Consider the following 12,959-nt stretch of genomic DNA (forward strand, 5'->3'; position numbering starts at 1 on the left):
TTAAGAACTGCACAAAGAAATAATAAAGCAATATCACGTGAAAAGTGGGGCACAAACTCGTGATTCACAAAAAAACAAGTGTGCAAACAAATATGTTCATATTTACATTTATTTAGCTGACACTTTTCTTCGAAGCCACTTATAACTATTTAAATAGTTAGGTAATTTTTAGTGGAGCAATTTAGGGTAAGTACCTTGAGATGGGGATCAAACCTGCAACCTTTAAATATAAACGCAGTCGCTGTAACTACTACACTATCAGGGATCCTATAGGAAGAGGTTTTTAAAGGAAGTAAGTTTTGCCATTTCCCCAGTCATTCATACCTGTGTCTTACATTTGCATTTATTCATTTTCCAGACACTTGGACTTACACTATGTAGTATTTAGCCGATACCTTGTCACTCAACGTGACTTGCAGTGCTGGACACACTACAGTGAATTACTCATGTACACACCTCTCAGTCACACACACTATGGATCAGTTTTTGAGTCACAGATTCGCTTGAAACACCTGCCTTCGGGCTGTGGGAGGAAACCAGAGCACTCATCTACACGCCAGTATAATGTAACACTCTCAGACACACACAATGAGCAATTGCTTTGTATAATTATCTTTTCTATATAAGATCAATTTCATTTGATCATGTTTTTCATTGCAATGTGTAACACTATAGAGCTATAAAACTATATAATAGATGTATATTATATATATACTCCTCAAAAAAAATTAAAGGAACACTTTTTAATCAGCGTATAGCATCAAGTCAGTTAAACTCCTGGGATATTGATCTGGTCAGTTAAGTAGCAGAGGGGGTTGTTAAATCAGTTTCAGCTGCTTTGGTGTTAATGAAATTAACAACAGGTGCACTAGAGGGGCAACAATGAGACGACCCCCAAAACAGGAATGGTTTTTACAGGTGGAGGCCACTGACATTTTTTCCCTCCTCATCTTTTCTGACTGTTTTTCACTAGTTTTGCATTTGGCTAGGGTCAGTGTCATTACTGGTAGCATGAGGCGATACCTCGACCCTACAGAGGTTGCACAAGCAGTCCAACTCCTCCAGGATGGCACATCAATACGTGCCATTGCCAGAAGGTTTGCTGTGTCTTCCAGCACAGTCTCAAGAGCATGGAGGAGATTCCAGGAGACAGGCAGTTACTCTAGGAGAGCCGGACAGGGCTGTAGAAGGTCCTTAACCCATCGGCAGGACCGGTATCTGCTCCTTTGTGCAAGGAGGAACAGGATGAGCACTGCCAGAGCCCTACAAAATGACCTCCAGCAGGCCACTGGTGTGAATGTCTCTGACCAAACAATCAGAAACAGACTTCATGAGGGTGGCCTGAGGGCCCGACGTCCTCTAGTGGGCCCTGTGCTCGCTGCCTGGCACCGTGGAGCTCGATTGGCATTTGCCATGGAACACCAGAATTGGCAGGTCTGCCACTGGCACCCTGTGCTTTTCACAGATGAGAGCAGGTTCACCCTGAGCACACGTGACAGACGTGAAAAGGTCTGGAGAAGCCGTGGAGAACGTTATGCTGCCTGTAACATCGTTCAGCATGACCGGTTTGGTGATGGGTCAGTGATGGTCTGGGGAGGCATATCCATGGAGGGACGCACAGACCTCTACAGGCTAGACAATGGCACCCTGACTGCCATTAGGTATCGGGATGAAATCCTTGGACCCGTTGTCAGATCCTACGCTGGTGCAGTGGGTCCTGGGTTCCTCCTGGTGCACGGCAATGCCCGGCCTCATGTGGCGAGTGTATGCAGGCAGTTCCTGGAGGATGAAGGAACTGATGCCATTAAATGGCCTCGATGCTCGCCTGACCTAAATCTAATAGAACACCTCTGGGACATTATGTTTCGGTCCATCCGACGCCGCCAGGTTGCACCTCAGACTGTCCAGGAGCTCAGTGATGCCCTGGTCCAGATCTGGGAGGGAATACCCCAGGACACCATCCGTCATCTCATTAGGAGCACGCCCCGACATTGTCAGGCATGCATACAAGCACGTGGGGGCCATACAAACTACTGAGTACCATTTTGAGTTGCTGCAATGAAATTTCAGCAAAATGGACTAGCCTGCCGCATCATTTTTTCACTTTGATTTTCCGGGTGTCCTTGAATTCAGCCCTCTGTAGGTTGATAATTTTCATTTCCATCAAACGATGTGGCATCCTTTCGTTCCTAACACATTACCCAGTCCGTATCAGTACAGATATCCGGCATGATTTTTTCCCCATTAAGATCTGATGTGTTTTCAAAGTGTTCCTTTAATTTTTTTGAGCTGTGTGTGTGTGTGTGTGTGTGTGTGTGTGTGTGTGTGTGTGTATATATATCCATTTTCAGCCAATTTTGTGCACTTTGACGAAGAGGCAGTTTACATTTCTCTCTACGAAGGCAATAATTAATTTCTGTGCGTTACAGCCTGACATTCCAGAAGCTGCCCGTTGGCTCTCGGAGCCATTATCCACGAGGTCTGGCGTGGATGACAGATGTACCCCCGCCCGTAAAGTCGAGCAGCAGTTAAAGCCTGCTGATTTGTCGTCACTCATGACCAGAGTTCTGCAAAACACGGTTAAGGAAAACAGCAGTGAACACACTTTGTGGGCCCAGCGACAAACCACCGACTGCCTGCAACATGCACGATTAGCAGCGTTTGCAAGTGTGTGCGCGCCACAGAACTCCGGTGACTTCGTGTGAAGCAGAGACGGCCACCAAAGGCGGCAGAGGCGATTACGTCCCTCGGATTGCCGCGCCTCTGAAATCAGATCCGGTCTCGAGGTGGGGCGAGGGGCAGGCGGAGCAGGAAACCTAGTCTTAAACCAAAATCTCTGATGTTCTCAGGCCTTGAGAACTGAACTGGGGCAACCTGAGGAGCGTTGGTGGCTGTGGGTCCCTCCAAGGCCACAACCCCGCCCTTGTTTCCACCGTCTTAACCACCGAAGATACCCACACTTTCTACTGTCACGCAACGCGCTTCTCCGCGCTCATCCTGTTTATATTAATTCAGCGCTCGAGCTCCATCTGTTGCCCTTAACACACACCCAGCTGTGTGACTGGATGACTGCACACGTCTAGACTGACAGGTCTAACTGCAAGACGTACCGAAGCTGTTTACCGTTACGTATGAATAATTTCGAAGATCCTGATATGAGAATCGTTTCCTATTTTCTCGAGTTTTCTCCTTTTTCGTCACTCGAACGGACCGAGAGGGTCGCGAGCGAGCCGCGGCCCGATTATAATGCTGATCTGTCAGCACACACACAGTTACAGAACAGCCAGTTGTGAGCTCATCGGCTCATGGTGACAAAACTAAAAGTGCAGCGAGGTTCTGTGTTGGAGGGGGGGGGTTGTTATTTTAAAGTCTGTGACTGAAAGCATTTTCGAAGTGGAACTGAGGGCTTGTAAACATGCGCGCAGCACTAGTCGGAGGATGCAGGAAGCTCACATCCTATGTGTAAACATATAAATGTGTAAGAAATCACAGCCTGCGCATGTCCGTCTATGGGAGTGAGTGTTTGTGTGCTTGCGCCCACATGGTCCCCTAGCTGAAATGTGCATTCATGAGTGTCGAACACGTGCTGGTGACACTACTCCCCGCGTTAACTGAAAACCGCTGAAAAACCCACGACCATTTCCTGATCTTCCAGTTTCGCCGAGCGCACGCGGCTCCTACTCAGCCTCTCTCCCCAGCACACCGTCCTGCAATCGCACCATCTTACCGTGGTAAGTACCCCACTTCTTTTTCTAGGTTCTTTTCATGACAAGGGTCTTCTCGCCGCTCCTCAGTGTATCGGCCCACCTGGCCTGCCGTGTGTACCCATCGCCATCTCCTTGTGATCCCTAATAGGGCCACATTTTTTAGGGAGCAGCTTGCTGTACGGTTTGAGCTATTTCCTTGAGACATGTATGATGTGTACGGCACCCGTTCCGAGTCATGCATCGCACGCTGCTGCTGAAGATTCTCTAAAAATCAACGAAAAGCTGCGCTGCCAAACGTGTTGCTACCGAGCGTGAGACTAACATCATAGAAACAGGTCTGTGTAAAGGACGTACTGTGAAGAAAAGCAGGTTTTCAAGCACGTTGAACCAAGCTGTGCCGTTAGCTGCCGTAGCTGGGACACGTGGAGACAAGATCTCCTCAGCGTGAAACAGAAAGAGGGTGTGGGGTGACCGTCTGCGTCTCGACGGTCGTCACTGAGTAAAACCCGAAAGGTACTGACAATACCAAGGAAGCAGATGACGTTTTCTCGGGGACCAAACATTGGCATAGATGTACGGTGATGCAGCCTCAATGGAATTTTATGTCAACGATTAAGTTGCAAAGGAGGAAGTTCACTTGACAGTCAACCTAACCACATCACGCTATTGTGGAAAACCCGCATGCGGGCAAAAAACAAAAACTTTCCCATCCTTGGATCAATCACGGTACGCAAATCGCCAGGAATCCCCCTTCCCGAGCGGCACCGGCCTGTCGCAGGCCATCAGGGAGTCGCAGAACTCTGAGTGTCTTCCAGGAGCACAAGATAACATGCAGCCTTGTAGTTGCGTTTGCTCCAGACTTGTGAAATTGGGCTCCGTCGCCCTGTGCTCTCACACACCAGGCCCCGCCTCCACATCGGAGCTCGGCTCAGGCCGGACCTCGGCTCAGCCACGAGGAAGTTTGATCACGGGTGCCAACGCAGCTGACCCTCCTCTGACCCTTACAGCCCCGGCGAAGGGCAGTCATAGCTGCCGATTCAGCAGGTCGACTCCTCGGGAACATCGCACTGGAGACACACACCCGCAGCCCTTATTTCACACCGCTCTTTCCATCACACCGCTGTTCCTTTAACCGTTTTGCTGTGCGGAGGTGTCACCTGTAAGGTAGTGCAGTGATGAACGTAGGTAACGGTAAACTCGTGCAATTAATGTAACTTGTACTGAATGACGCCCCCACCTTCAGCGTGGCTTCCTAAAGTAAATTCCTTGAAGCTCCTTAGGGTTGAAAATTGAGGCGCAATGCAGTAGAAAATAATTGACTTTCTTTTGTGTCTCTCCCTTGTTCTCGCAGCTTCCTGTGCAGAGCATGGAGGTGTTTCTTTATCATGGCTTCTTTTTACACGACGCTTTGATGAGGCTTTCGCCTTTTTTGAGCTGTCCCTAGTTGTTACTGCAACGCATCCTTCTTAAAAGGAAAAAAAAAAAAACTGTACCGAAAGGCGTACACCCGATCTATCCCTCCGATCCCTCCTCTTACTCCACCCATCCCCCATCCTCACCCCTCTGCAAGTTCACATAGTGGAAGACACCTGAGAAACAACAGTTTCAGAGTTGTAAGCAAAAGTCCTGCTTTAGTTTTGCAGAAGTTTCAGTCTACAGAGTATGAGAAATTACAAAAGCGCTGCACTAAAATAGCTACAACGGTTTTACCTATTGACTGATGCAGCATAAATCACATGAAAAACTTCCATTAACCTTTTAACCTAATGGGAACACAGTAGAGATGCTGGTAAATTAAAAGATTCTCAGCAGTTAAATACATGATTCAGGGAGGGCAGCGTGTCACATATTTCGTCAACACAATTTTTTATACCTGCAAAATGTATTCACTGTCAATACGCATTTTTCAAAAGCAGAGTGGCGCTGGTCCGGAGTCTATTCCTGAAGCATAGGGCACCAGGCTAAAAAAAGCACCCTGATACCAGTCCATCGCAGAACCATCGCGCACCAGGGCCAGATTTTAGTGTTTACAGGCTGTAGGGACGTTCACTCGGAAATGTGAAAAAAGAGGGGTCAACGCCAGTTGAATTATGTTGATTGACATGATGCACTTTAACTTAACGCCAAAACACATGACTGAAGGAGAAGCTTAAGATGGCATGGTGGGTGGCATAGCGAGAAACGCTGTTGCCTCACAGCGTGTGGGTGGTGCAAGAGGACAGGGGTTTGATTCCCGCTCAGTCTATGTGGAGTTTGCCTGTTCTCTGTGTGGGTTTCCTCCCACAGCCCAAAGAGATGCTGTTCAGGTTCACCCGTAGCATGTGAGTGACAGACAGAGTGTGTGTGTGTGTGTGTGTTCCACTGATGTATGGATGAGTGACCCAGTGTAAGTAGTCTATCTAGCAGTGTAAGTCACTGCGGTGAATAAGGTGTGTGGGCTGATGGCACTACATAGAGCTCATTGGAAGTCACTTTGGAGAAAAGTGTCTGCTAAATAAGTAAATGTGGGGTGGAAACTTTATTATGAAATCCTGGAATGCCATTTTGACTTTTTAATTGCATTAAATTTCTGTCTCACAATTTTATTTCTTAGATTTAGATTCCCCAGTCTACCTGATGACTTTGCACTGTGAGTGTACAAGGAGAAAATGCAAACTTCACAGAGGCTGAGGAGGGACTGAACCCATGTCCAATCCCTCAGACCAAGCGTTAGAAGGCACCGGTGCTACCCGCTGTGCCACTCTACTGCCTTTACCTTCAAGAGTTCCTGATAAATGCTGCTCACTTTTACATAGCTGAGGGATGCGAAGGGTGTATTTCCCTGTGCGGTTTACCTTTAACGTACAGCGCGAAGGCATTTGATCGGGTGTCAGAGAGAGTTCATCGGTGAAGCTCAGCGATGCAGCAACACAAGTGCTGTATTAGCATGGAGGAGCTTTTTTCTTTTGTGGTGCACGTGGTTGTTCCGTGAAAGGAGTTTTCGGGGGACGCAGTGCCTTCCTGTGTGGGTGCCAGTTCTACAGAAGATGTAGGCCATGTGCTGACTGCTGTGTCTACACATAGGGCAGCTGTACCGACTTGTGCTTTAGGGCACACGGGCATGGGTGGTGTTATTCTCAGCTTCCGTTGCGCAGCCACAGTTGCTTTAAGGTGCGTAGTTACGCGGAGGGCCTGCTGTGATTGCAAGAAGTCTGACACCAACAGCACAAAAAGTCCCGCTCACATACAGTAAAACAGCAAAGGGAGCAGAAGGCTTTCAGTGACACAAGTGTCCTTAGACGTATTTTCTTAGTTCTGTCCGTTTTGAGTCTTACATTTACTTATTTAGCAGACGCTTTTCTCCAAAGCGACTTCCACTGAACTCTACGTAGTGTCATCAGCCTACATACCTTATTCACAGCGGTGACTTACACTGCTAGATACACTACTTACACTGGGTCACTCATCCATACATCAGTGGAACACACACACACACACTCTCTCTCTATCACTCACACACTATGGGGGACCTGAACAGCATGCCTTTGTAGTGTGGGAAGAAACCAGAGCACCTGGAGGAAACCCACACAGACACGGGGAGAACATGCAAACTCCACACAGACTGAGTGGGGATCGAACCCGCGTCCTCTCACACCACCCAGGCACTGTGACACTGTGAGACAGCTGCGCTGCAGCCTTGAATGTTTGTGTGCCTCCAGAATATCTGAATATGTGTAAATGCACTTGTTATTCACTATCAGTGTTCTCGTGATCCAGAGCCTATCTTGGAAGCACAGGGTGTGAGACAGACTATACCTTGGCTCGGTCAGCAGTTCATCACAGAGCAATCACACACTCATTCACTCACACACCCAGACACTACAGGCCATTCAGTGTCACCAGTTCACCCGAAATACATGAATTTGGACTGTGTGGGAGGAAATGGGAGCACCTGGAGGAAACCCACACAAACACAGGGATAAGATGCAAATTCCACACAGCCTGAGCCAAATTCGAACCCAGGCTGCTGAGTCGCCGTGCTACCAACTAAAAAGATGCAAAATGAAAATAGCTGTCGTTGAAAATATAAAAAATACAGTAGAATATTTTTGTTAATAAAACTACAAATTCTGGAACATTTTACGAATGAGACAAAAAACAAATTATGTATTTTACAGAACTTGTTCATCACGTTGTGACAAGTTTTAATACTATAGTAATATTCTGGAAATTAGCTGGTGTTGAAACTAAGATTATTGCTCAATGATGTTTCAGTTCAATTAAATTTATTTTTATAGAGTGCCTTTCTCACGGAGTGACACAGAGCAACTTTAACACAGACATAAGGCAAGAAAAACAAATACATGAGATAAGATTTTAGAGTTTTATAGACCTTACTGCTCCTGAGATGGAATTTGCTTTTCTAACGCAGTAAGTGGGTCTTCTCAGTTACGCCAACAGCTAACCACACACAAGCCCCTCATGTTAAAAAAATTCACATTATGAATTTCAAAAAATTAAATTAATATGCATTTTAAGAAGATACAAACAATTATCTTGCATTGCATTTTCTTCACCTTTCTGCTCTCCTAAAAATTCTGTCTGTTGCAGAGTGAATTCAGCCTGAAAAAGTGATTAATTCACTTCAGTTGCACAGTGTGTGCAGGTTGCGTCCGGTGCCTTTGTCTGCGATCAGCGACAACATGACTCAACAGCTCTAAATAGTAGTTTGTTGAGATATCGTACTCTCATTGGCAGTCATTCAAAATGTAATTTTAATTAATTTTTAAAAATGTAAAAAAGTAATTTTAACTTAATTTTAATATACATTAACTCAAAAGTTCATTACAACTGTTAAAATGAAAAGTCTTACATTTTGTAAATTTTTTCAAGTATCTTTGCTTACTGCAGCTATAGCTAAGACTTTTGAAGAACTTAATATGTAAATAAACTGAGGGGTGTCCGTACGATTAAATATTTATTGTTTGTGTAGATGATAAAGCTGAAAGTGACATGAAGCTGACAAACATTGACTGGGGTCTTGTTATGAATCTCTCAACTGTCAGAACCGAATTGGAAGTTATGGTGAATTTTTAGTTTCAGCAATTTCAAATATTTTTTAATGTCATCTGAGGTTCATAAAACAGCACTACATTTATACCTTTCGCTGATTGCACATTTGGAGTTACAAGCCAATCGAGTTACGAACAGATTTCCGGTTCCCGTTGTGTTTGCGTGTTGAGGAGCCAGTACATCGGAACCAGTGACATATACGTTGAGACTGTTTGGCTGAAATATTCTCATCTGAATGTCCCGTGTGTTTCTCTTTATCTCCTTGCAGACTGTCTGAAAGTGTCTCGGAATGACGGGGAACAACTCCATTCCGCTTGACGAGGCTACGCTGCAGATGTTTGCGAACAAAGCGGCGAGCCATGCGGTCTCTGTGCTCTACGTCATTGTCACGTTGATCAGTTTGCCTGCTAATGGCTTCTCCTTGTGGCTGCTGGCGTTCCGCACTTCGCCCAAGACCTCCTCAATCATCTTCATGATCAACCTCACCATCACAGACCTGGCGGTAGGCGTGGTGTTACCTTTCCAGATCGTCTACCAAAGCACTGGCTACAACTGGAACTTCGGCTCCGGCATGTGCAGCCTGATGACTGTGATGTTTTACTCCAACATGTACTGCTCCATCCTGACCATGACCGCCATCAGCGTCAACCGCTACCTGGGCATCGTACGGCCCATGCAGTTCAAGGAATCAAAGTGTCGAAGGGGTTGGGCTGTAGTCGGATGCATACTCATGTGGGCGACCGTCCTATTGGCCCTGTTCCCGCTGCAGAAGACTGACCTTACTTACAAGGTTGCTGCTCTCAATATTACCACGTGTTTTGATGTGCTGAAGAAAAGCATGCTCCCAAATATAGCACACTGGGCTCTCTTCCTCTTCACCCTGTTTGTCATTCTCTTTCTGATTCCCTTTGTGATAACGGTCTTCTGCTATATCAGCATCATCAAGAAGCTGATCATCAAAGGAACGACCGTCCAGAAGAGACGGTCCCTGCACATGGCGTTCTTGGTGCTCTTGGTGTTCGTTCTGTGCTTCGCTCCCAATAACATCATCCTTCTGGCCCACATCGTCCGCCGGCTGTTCTTCGACGGCTCCTTCTACATGCAGTACAAGCTGACGCTCTCGCTCAGCTGCATCAACAGCTGCTTGGACCCCTTCATCTACTATCTCGCCTCCAAGGACTTCCGGCGAAATCTGAGGGGGGCTCTCGGAATGCAAACCAGCAGCAGTGGGGACCATCCCATGTCTGACCAGCACAGAGAGAGCTTCTTCTCAGCTCGTTCTCTGTCCCAAGGACATGCTGAAGAATAGAAGCTTGTCACACCCGCGATGTCTGAACAGTGGAGACATTTGGTAAAATTACCCTCTGAGAGATGCCGTGGAAACAATGCGGGCAGCTGCATAGGCGTTTTGAGAAGTTGCACTATGGCACACACACACCATGTGACTGGCAGTATTAACGTGTTATGTCTGAAACAAACGGAATCAGGTTCCTTTATCCGAGTTCTTTGTGCGTGTTTCAGACCTGTTTTTGACTTTTTGTTTATACTACGTAGATGCACAAATGCATCTGAAATGAATTACCAAACCACGCACTTATCTTGAGACTGCTCTTACGTGCCTGACAACACGTCAGCGTGAAGTGTAAGATAGCATCCAATGACATGAGTATTAATCCCTTACTTTCTCGCTTAATCCTCCTTAAAGTCATGGGTAGCCTTACAAATGTACGTTTGTTCAGCTAAATGTGTCTAATCTGCCCAGATGTTATATGAGGACGGCAGGAGGACAAGTAGTTCGAGCCTTCGCTTTGCAATCAAAAGTCCAGATTCTCACCTCTGCTTTTGCTATAGTACCCTTGTTCAAGGCACTTACTGCGAATCATTTCAGTAAAAATTACCCAGCTGTATAAATGGGCAAATTGTTGTATATAGGTGAGTGTACAGCTGGTAGCATAGTGGTTAGGGCTTCTCCTTTCAGTTCCAAAGGTCGCAGGTTCAATCTCCCCTTTGGTGGTAGTACCCTTGAGGAAGGTACTTATTCTGAATTGCTCCAGTAAAATTACCCAGCTGTATAAATAGGTGAATCATTGTACAAACCTATCAGTATGTTGCTTTGGAGAAATAAGTCATATAAAATAAATAATATATTCACTCCTACTCCAAGAACAGTTTCTTCCGATAAAAGTCATAATTCATTAAGCTTAGTTTTCGAAAGCTTTGATGTGCTCTGAAAGACGAAGAAATGTAAGCGTTCTGTGTATTTCTGAGTGACTCAGGAAGTGATACGACACTTTAACTGCCTATTTTCCCTGTTTGTATAGCTGCATTTAAATGTTTCTGAAAGACATACACAATTAGAATGTACTTTTAAAACCGTATGTGAGAAAGTGCTTCGGTTTTGGTTAAGTTTCTTGTTTGAAGCATACGCCTTGGTTTTCAACTTTTTTATTACTGAAGCCATTACTTGTTTTTACACATTTCTGCTAAAAGAATGTAAGACAGCAATGTAGCCTTCCTTCCTGCATATTATCATTGTTTAAATTATTTTTTAATGTTTTTTCAATAACTGAGCCATGTGCACATTTAAAAGTCCAGTGGGGACTGGAAATTGAGCAACGATTGTTTATATGAGACTGTGACTCACTTGCCAAGACAGGATGGGTGTTGCAGCTGCTGGTGTGTAGCTGCTGCCTTCCCCTGCTTCATCCTGTGCATTGAAATAAAGCTTATAAATTCACATCATTCCTGTTATGTTGTAACTATTTCACACCACTGAGTGTGCGTTGACCCCAACAATTTGCAAACGCAGTCCTATGCATTTTTCGTCTCGTTCCCAGTGTTGCTGCGTACCGTGTTCCGACTCAAATCTTGACGGCCATATGAAAAAAAGTCGGCAGCACACGTAAGAAATCACAAGCAGAGCAATTACAGAAATCTCAGCTGTGGTACCTCTTAGTGATCGGAATTTGCTGTCAGTTCCTTTTATTACTGAACACGAAAGCTGAGGCTGTGAGAAAAGTTATCAATTCTCAGAATGAATATATTCTTGCCACCACCTGATCTATAACAAGTAAATCTCCCTCAAAGGCATCATATATGATTTTGAAAGGCAAAAATATGACCGCGAGAGGCCTGAAGGCAACTGAGACAGTGGTACTTTTTTGTAAACCTGCGACCCTAACAGAAAACAGTGCAAACCATCTGGTAAATGTGTGTAGAAGGAGCTTTGCAATATGTCAAAGCAGGAAACAGGACGGAAAGTCCTACCTGCGATATATCAGTGGAGACACGCTTGGGGTTTTGCAAAGTTGAATGGTCACAGACGATATAATATCTAAGAGTAAACTGTTAATTCACCCAAATTCAATGTACAAAAATCAGCTGCTGTTAAAGGACTAAAATATTTAACCTATATAACACCTAAATATATAACTAAATATATAACACCTCATAACTTGTAGAAAATTGAAACGACTGCAATGTATGTCATTTTCCTGCGCAGCTGTTATGTTTTTTGCAGTTTTCAGAAATTGTAAAGCAATACTCTAGCTGACACATGTATGAAAGTTTGTGATTAATCCGAATGGCTCTTTCTTTTTCAGTGCGTATATATTAATCAAAACATTACTTTCATGGATCTTAATCCATTTAAAATGTAAGGGAATGAGAAAGTTATCCACAATGTACAGGATGCTAAATATTCCATTAAAAAGTATTACTGTTAATGCATTTTATTGCTAGTAAATCACTGCAAAAAAAAAAAATAAGGGCTGAAAAGAACGCTTCTCAGATATCAAACCACAGTTTTCTTGCTATGTTTGACTAAGTCTGTAACCCTAGGAAATGTGTCTGCAGTCTCTTTGCAAAACCACACAAATCATTTCAAAAACTGCAAGCAGACAATTTAAGTAGGGCAGCATGTATGACCAAAAAATCACAGTCAAGGTTCAGCTTACTGGAGATGCATCTGATTTTCGAGAAAAGTGCATAAGAAATCTTAAATCAGTTCAGCTCATGGTTACACATGTATCGCTAGTTTAATTCACCGAGTTGAACGCACTCTAAACAATGCAAGGGAGGCACACATCTTAAAAATAAATAAAAAAAAAAAAGATCTGATCTTAATGAGCTGATAAAGCAATTAATGAGCTGGCGAGCTATGTGATAAGTCTTTCTCACTGTGAAACATCAGCGCTGTCA

General features: G+C 44.8%; 1 protein-coding gene across 1 annotated transcript; it reads left to right on the forward strand.

Moving 5' to 3' along the window:
* Positions 1-3,548: 3,548 nt before the first annotated feature.
* On the forward strand, positions 3,549-10,656 carry p2ry8 (P2Y receptor family member 8). Its single transcript, XM_018743576.2, has 2 exons — positions 3,549-3,731; positions 9,028-10,656. The coding sequence occupies exon 2, from the start codon at positions 9,049-9,051 to the stop codon at positions 10,066-10,068; it is 1,020 nt and encodes a 339-aa protein (XP_018599092.1). The 5' UTR covers positions 3,549-3,731; positions 9,028-9,048; the 3' UTR covers positions 10,069-10,656.
* The last annotated feature ends 2,303 nt before the right edge of the window (positions 10,657-12,959 follow it).

The sequence above is a fragment of the Scleropages formosus genome, chromosome 12 (assembly GCF_900964775.1).
Source record: "Scleropages formosus chromosome 12, fSclFor1.1, whole genome shotgun sequence".
NCBI lineage: Eukaryota > Metazoa > Chordata > Actinopteri > Osteoglossiformes > Osteoglossidae > Scleropages > Scleropages formosus.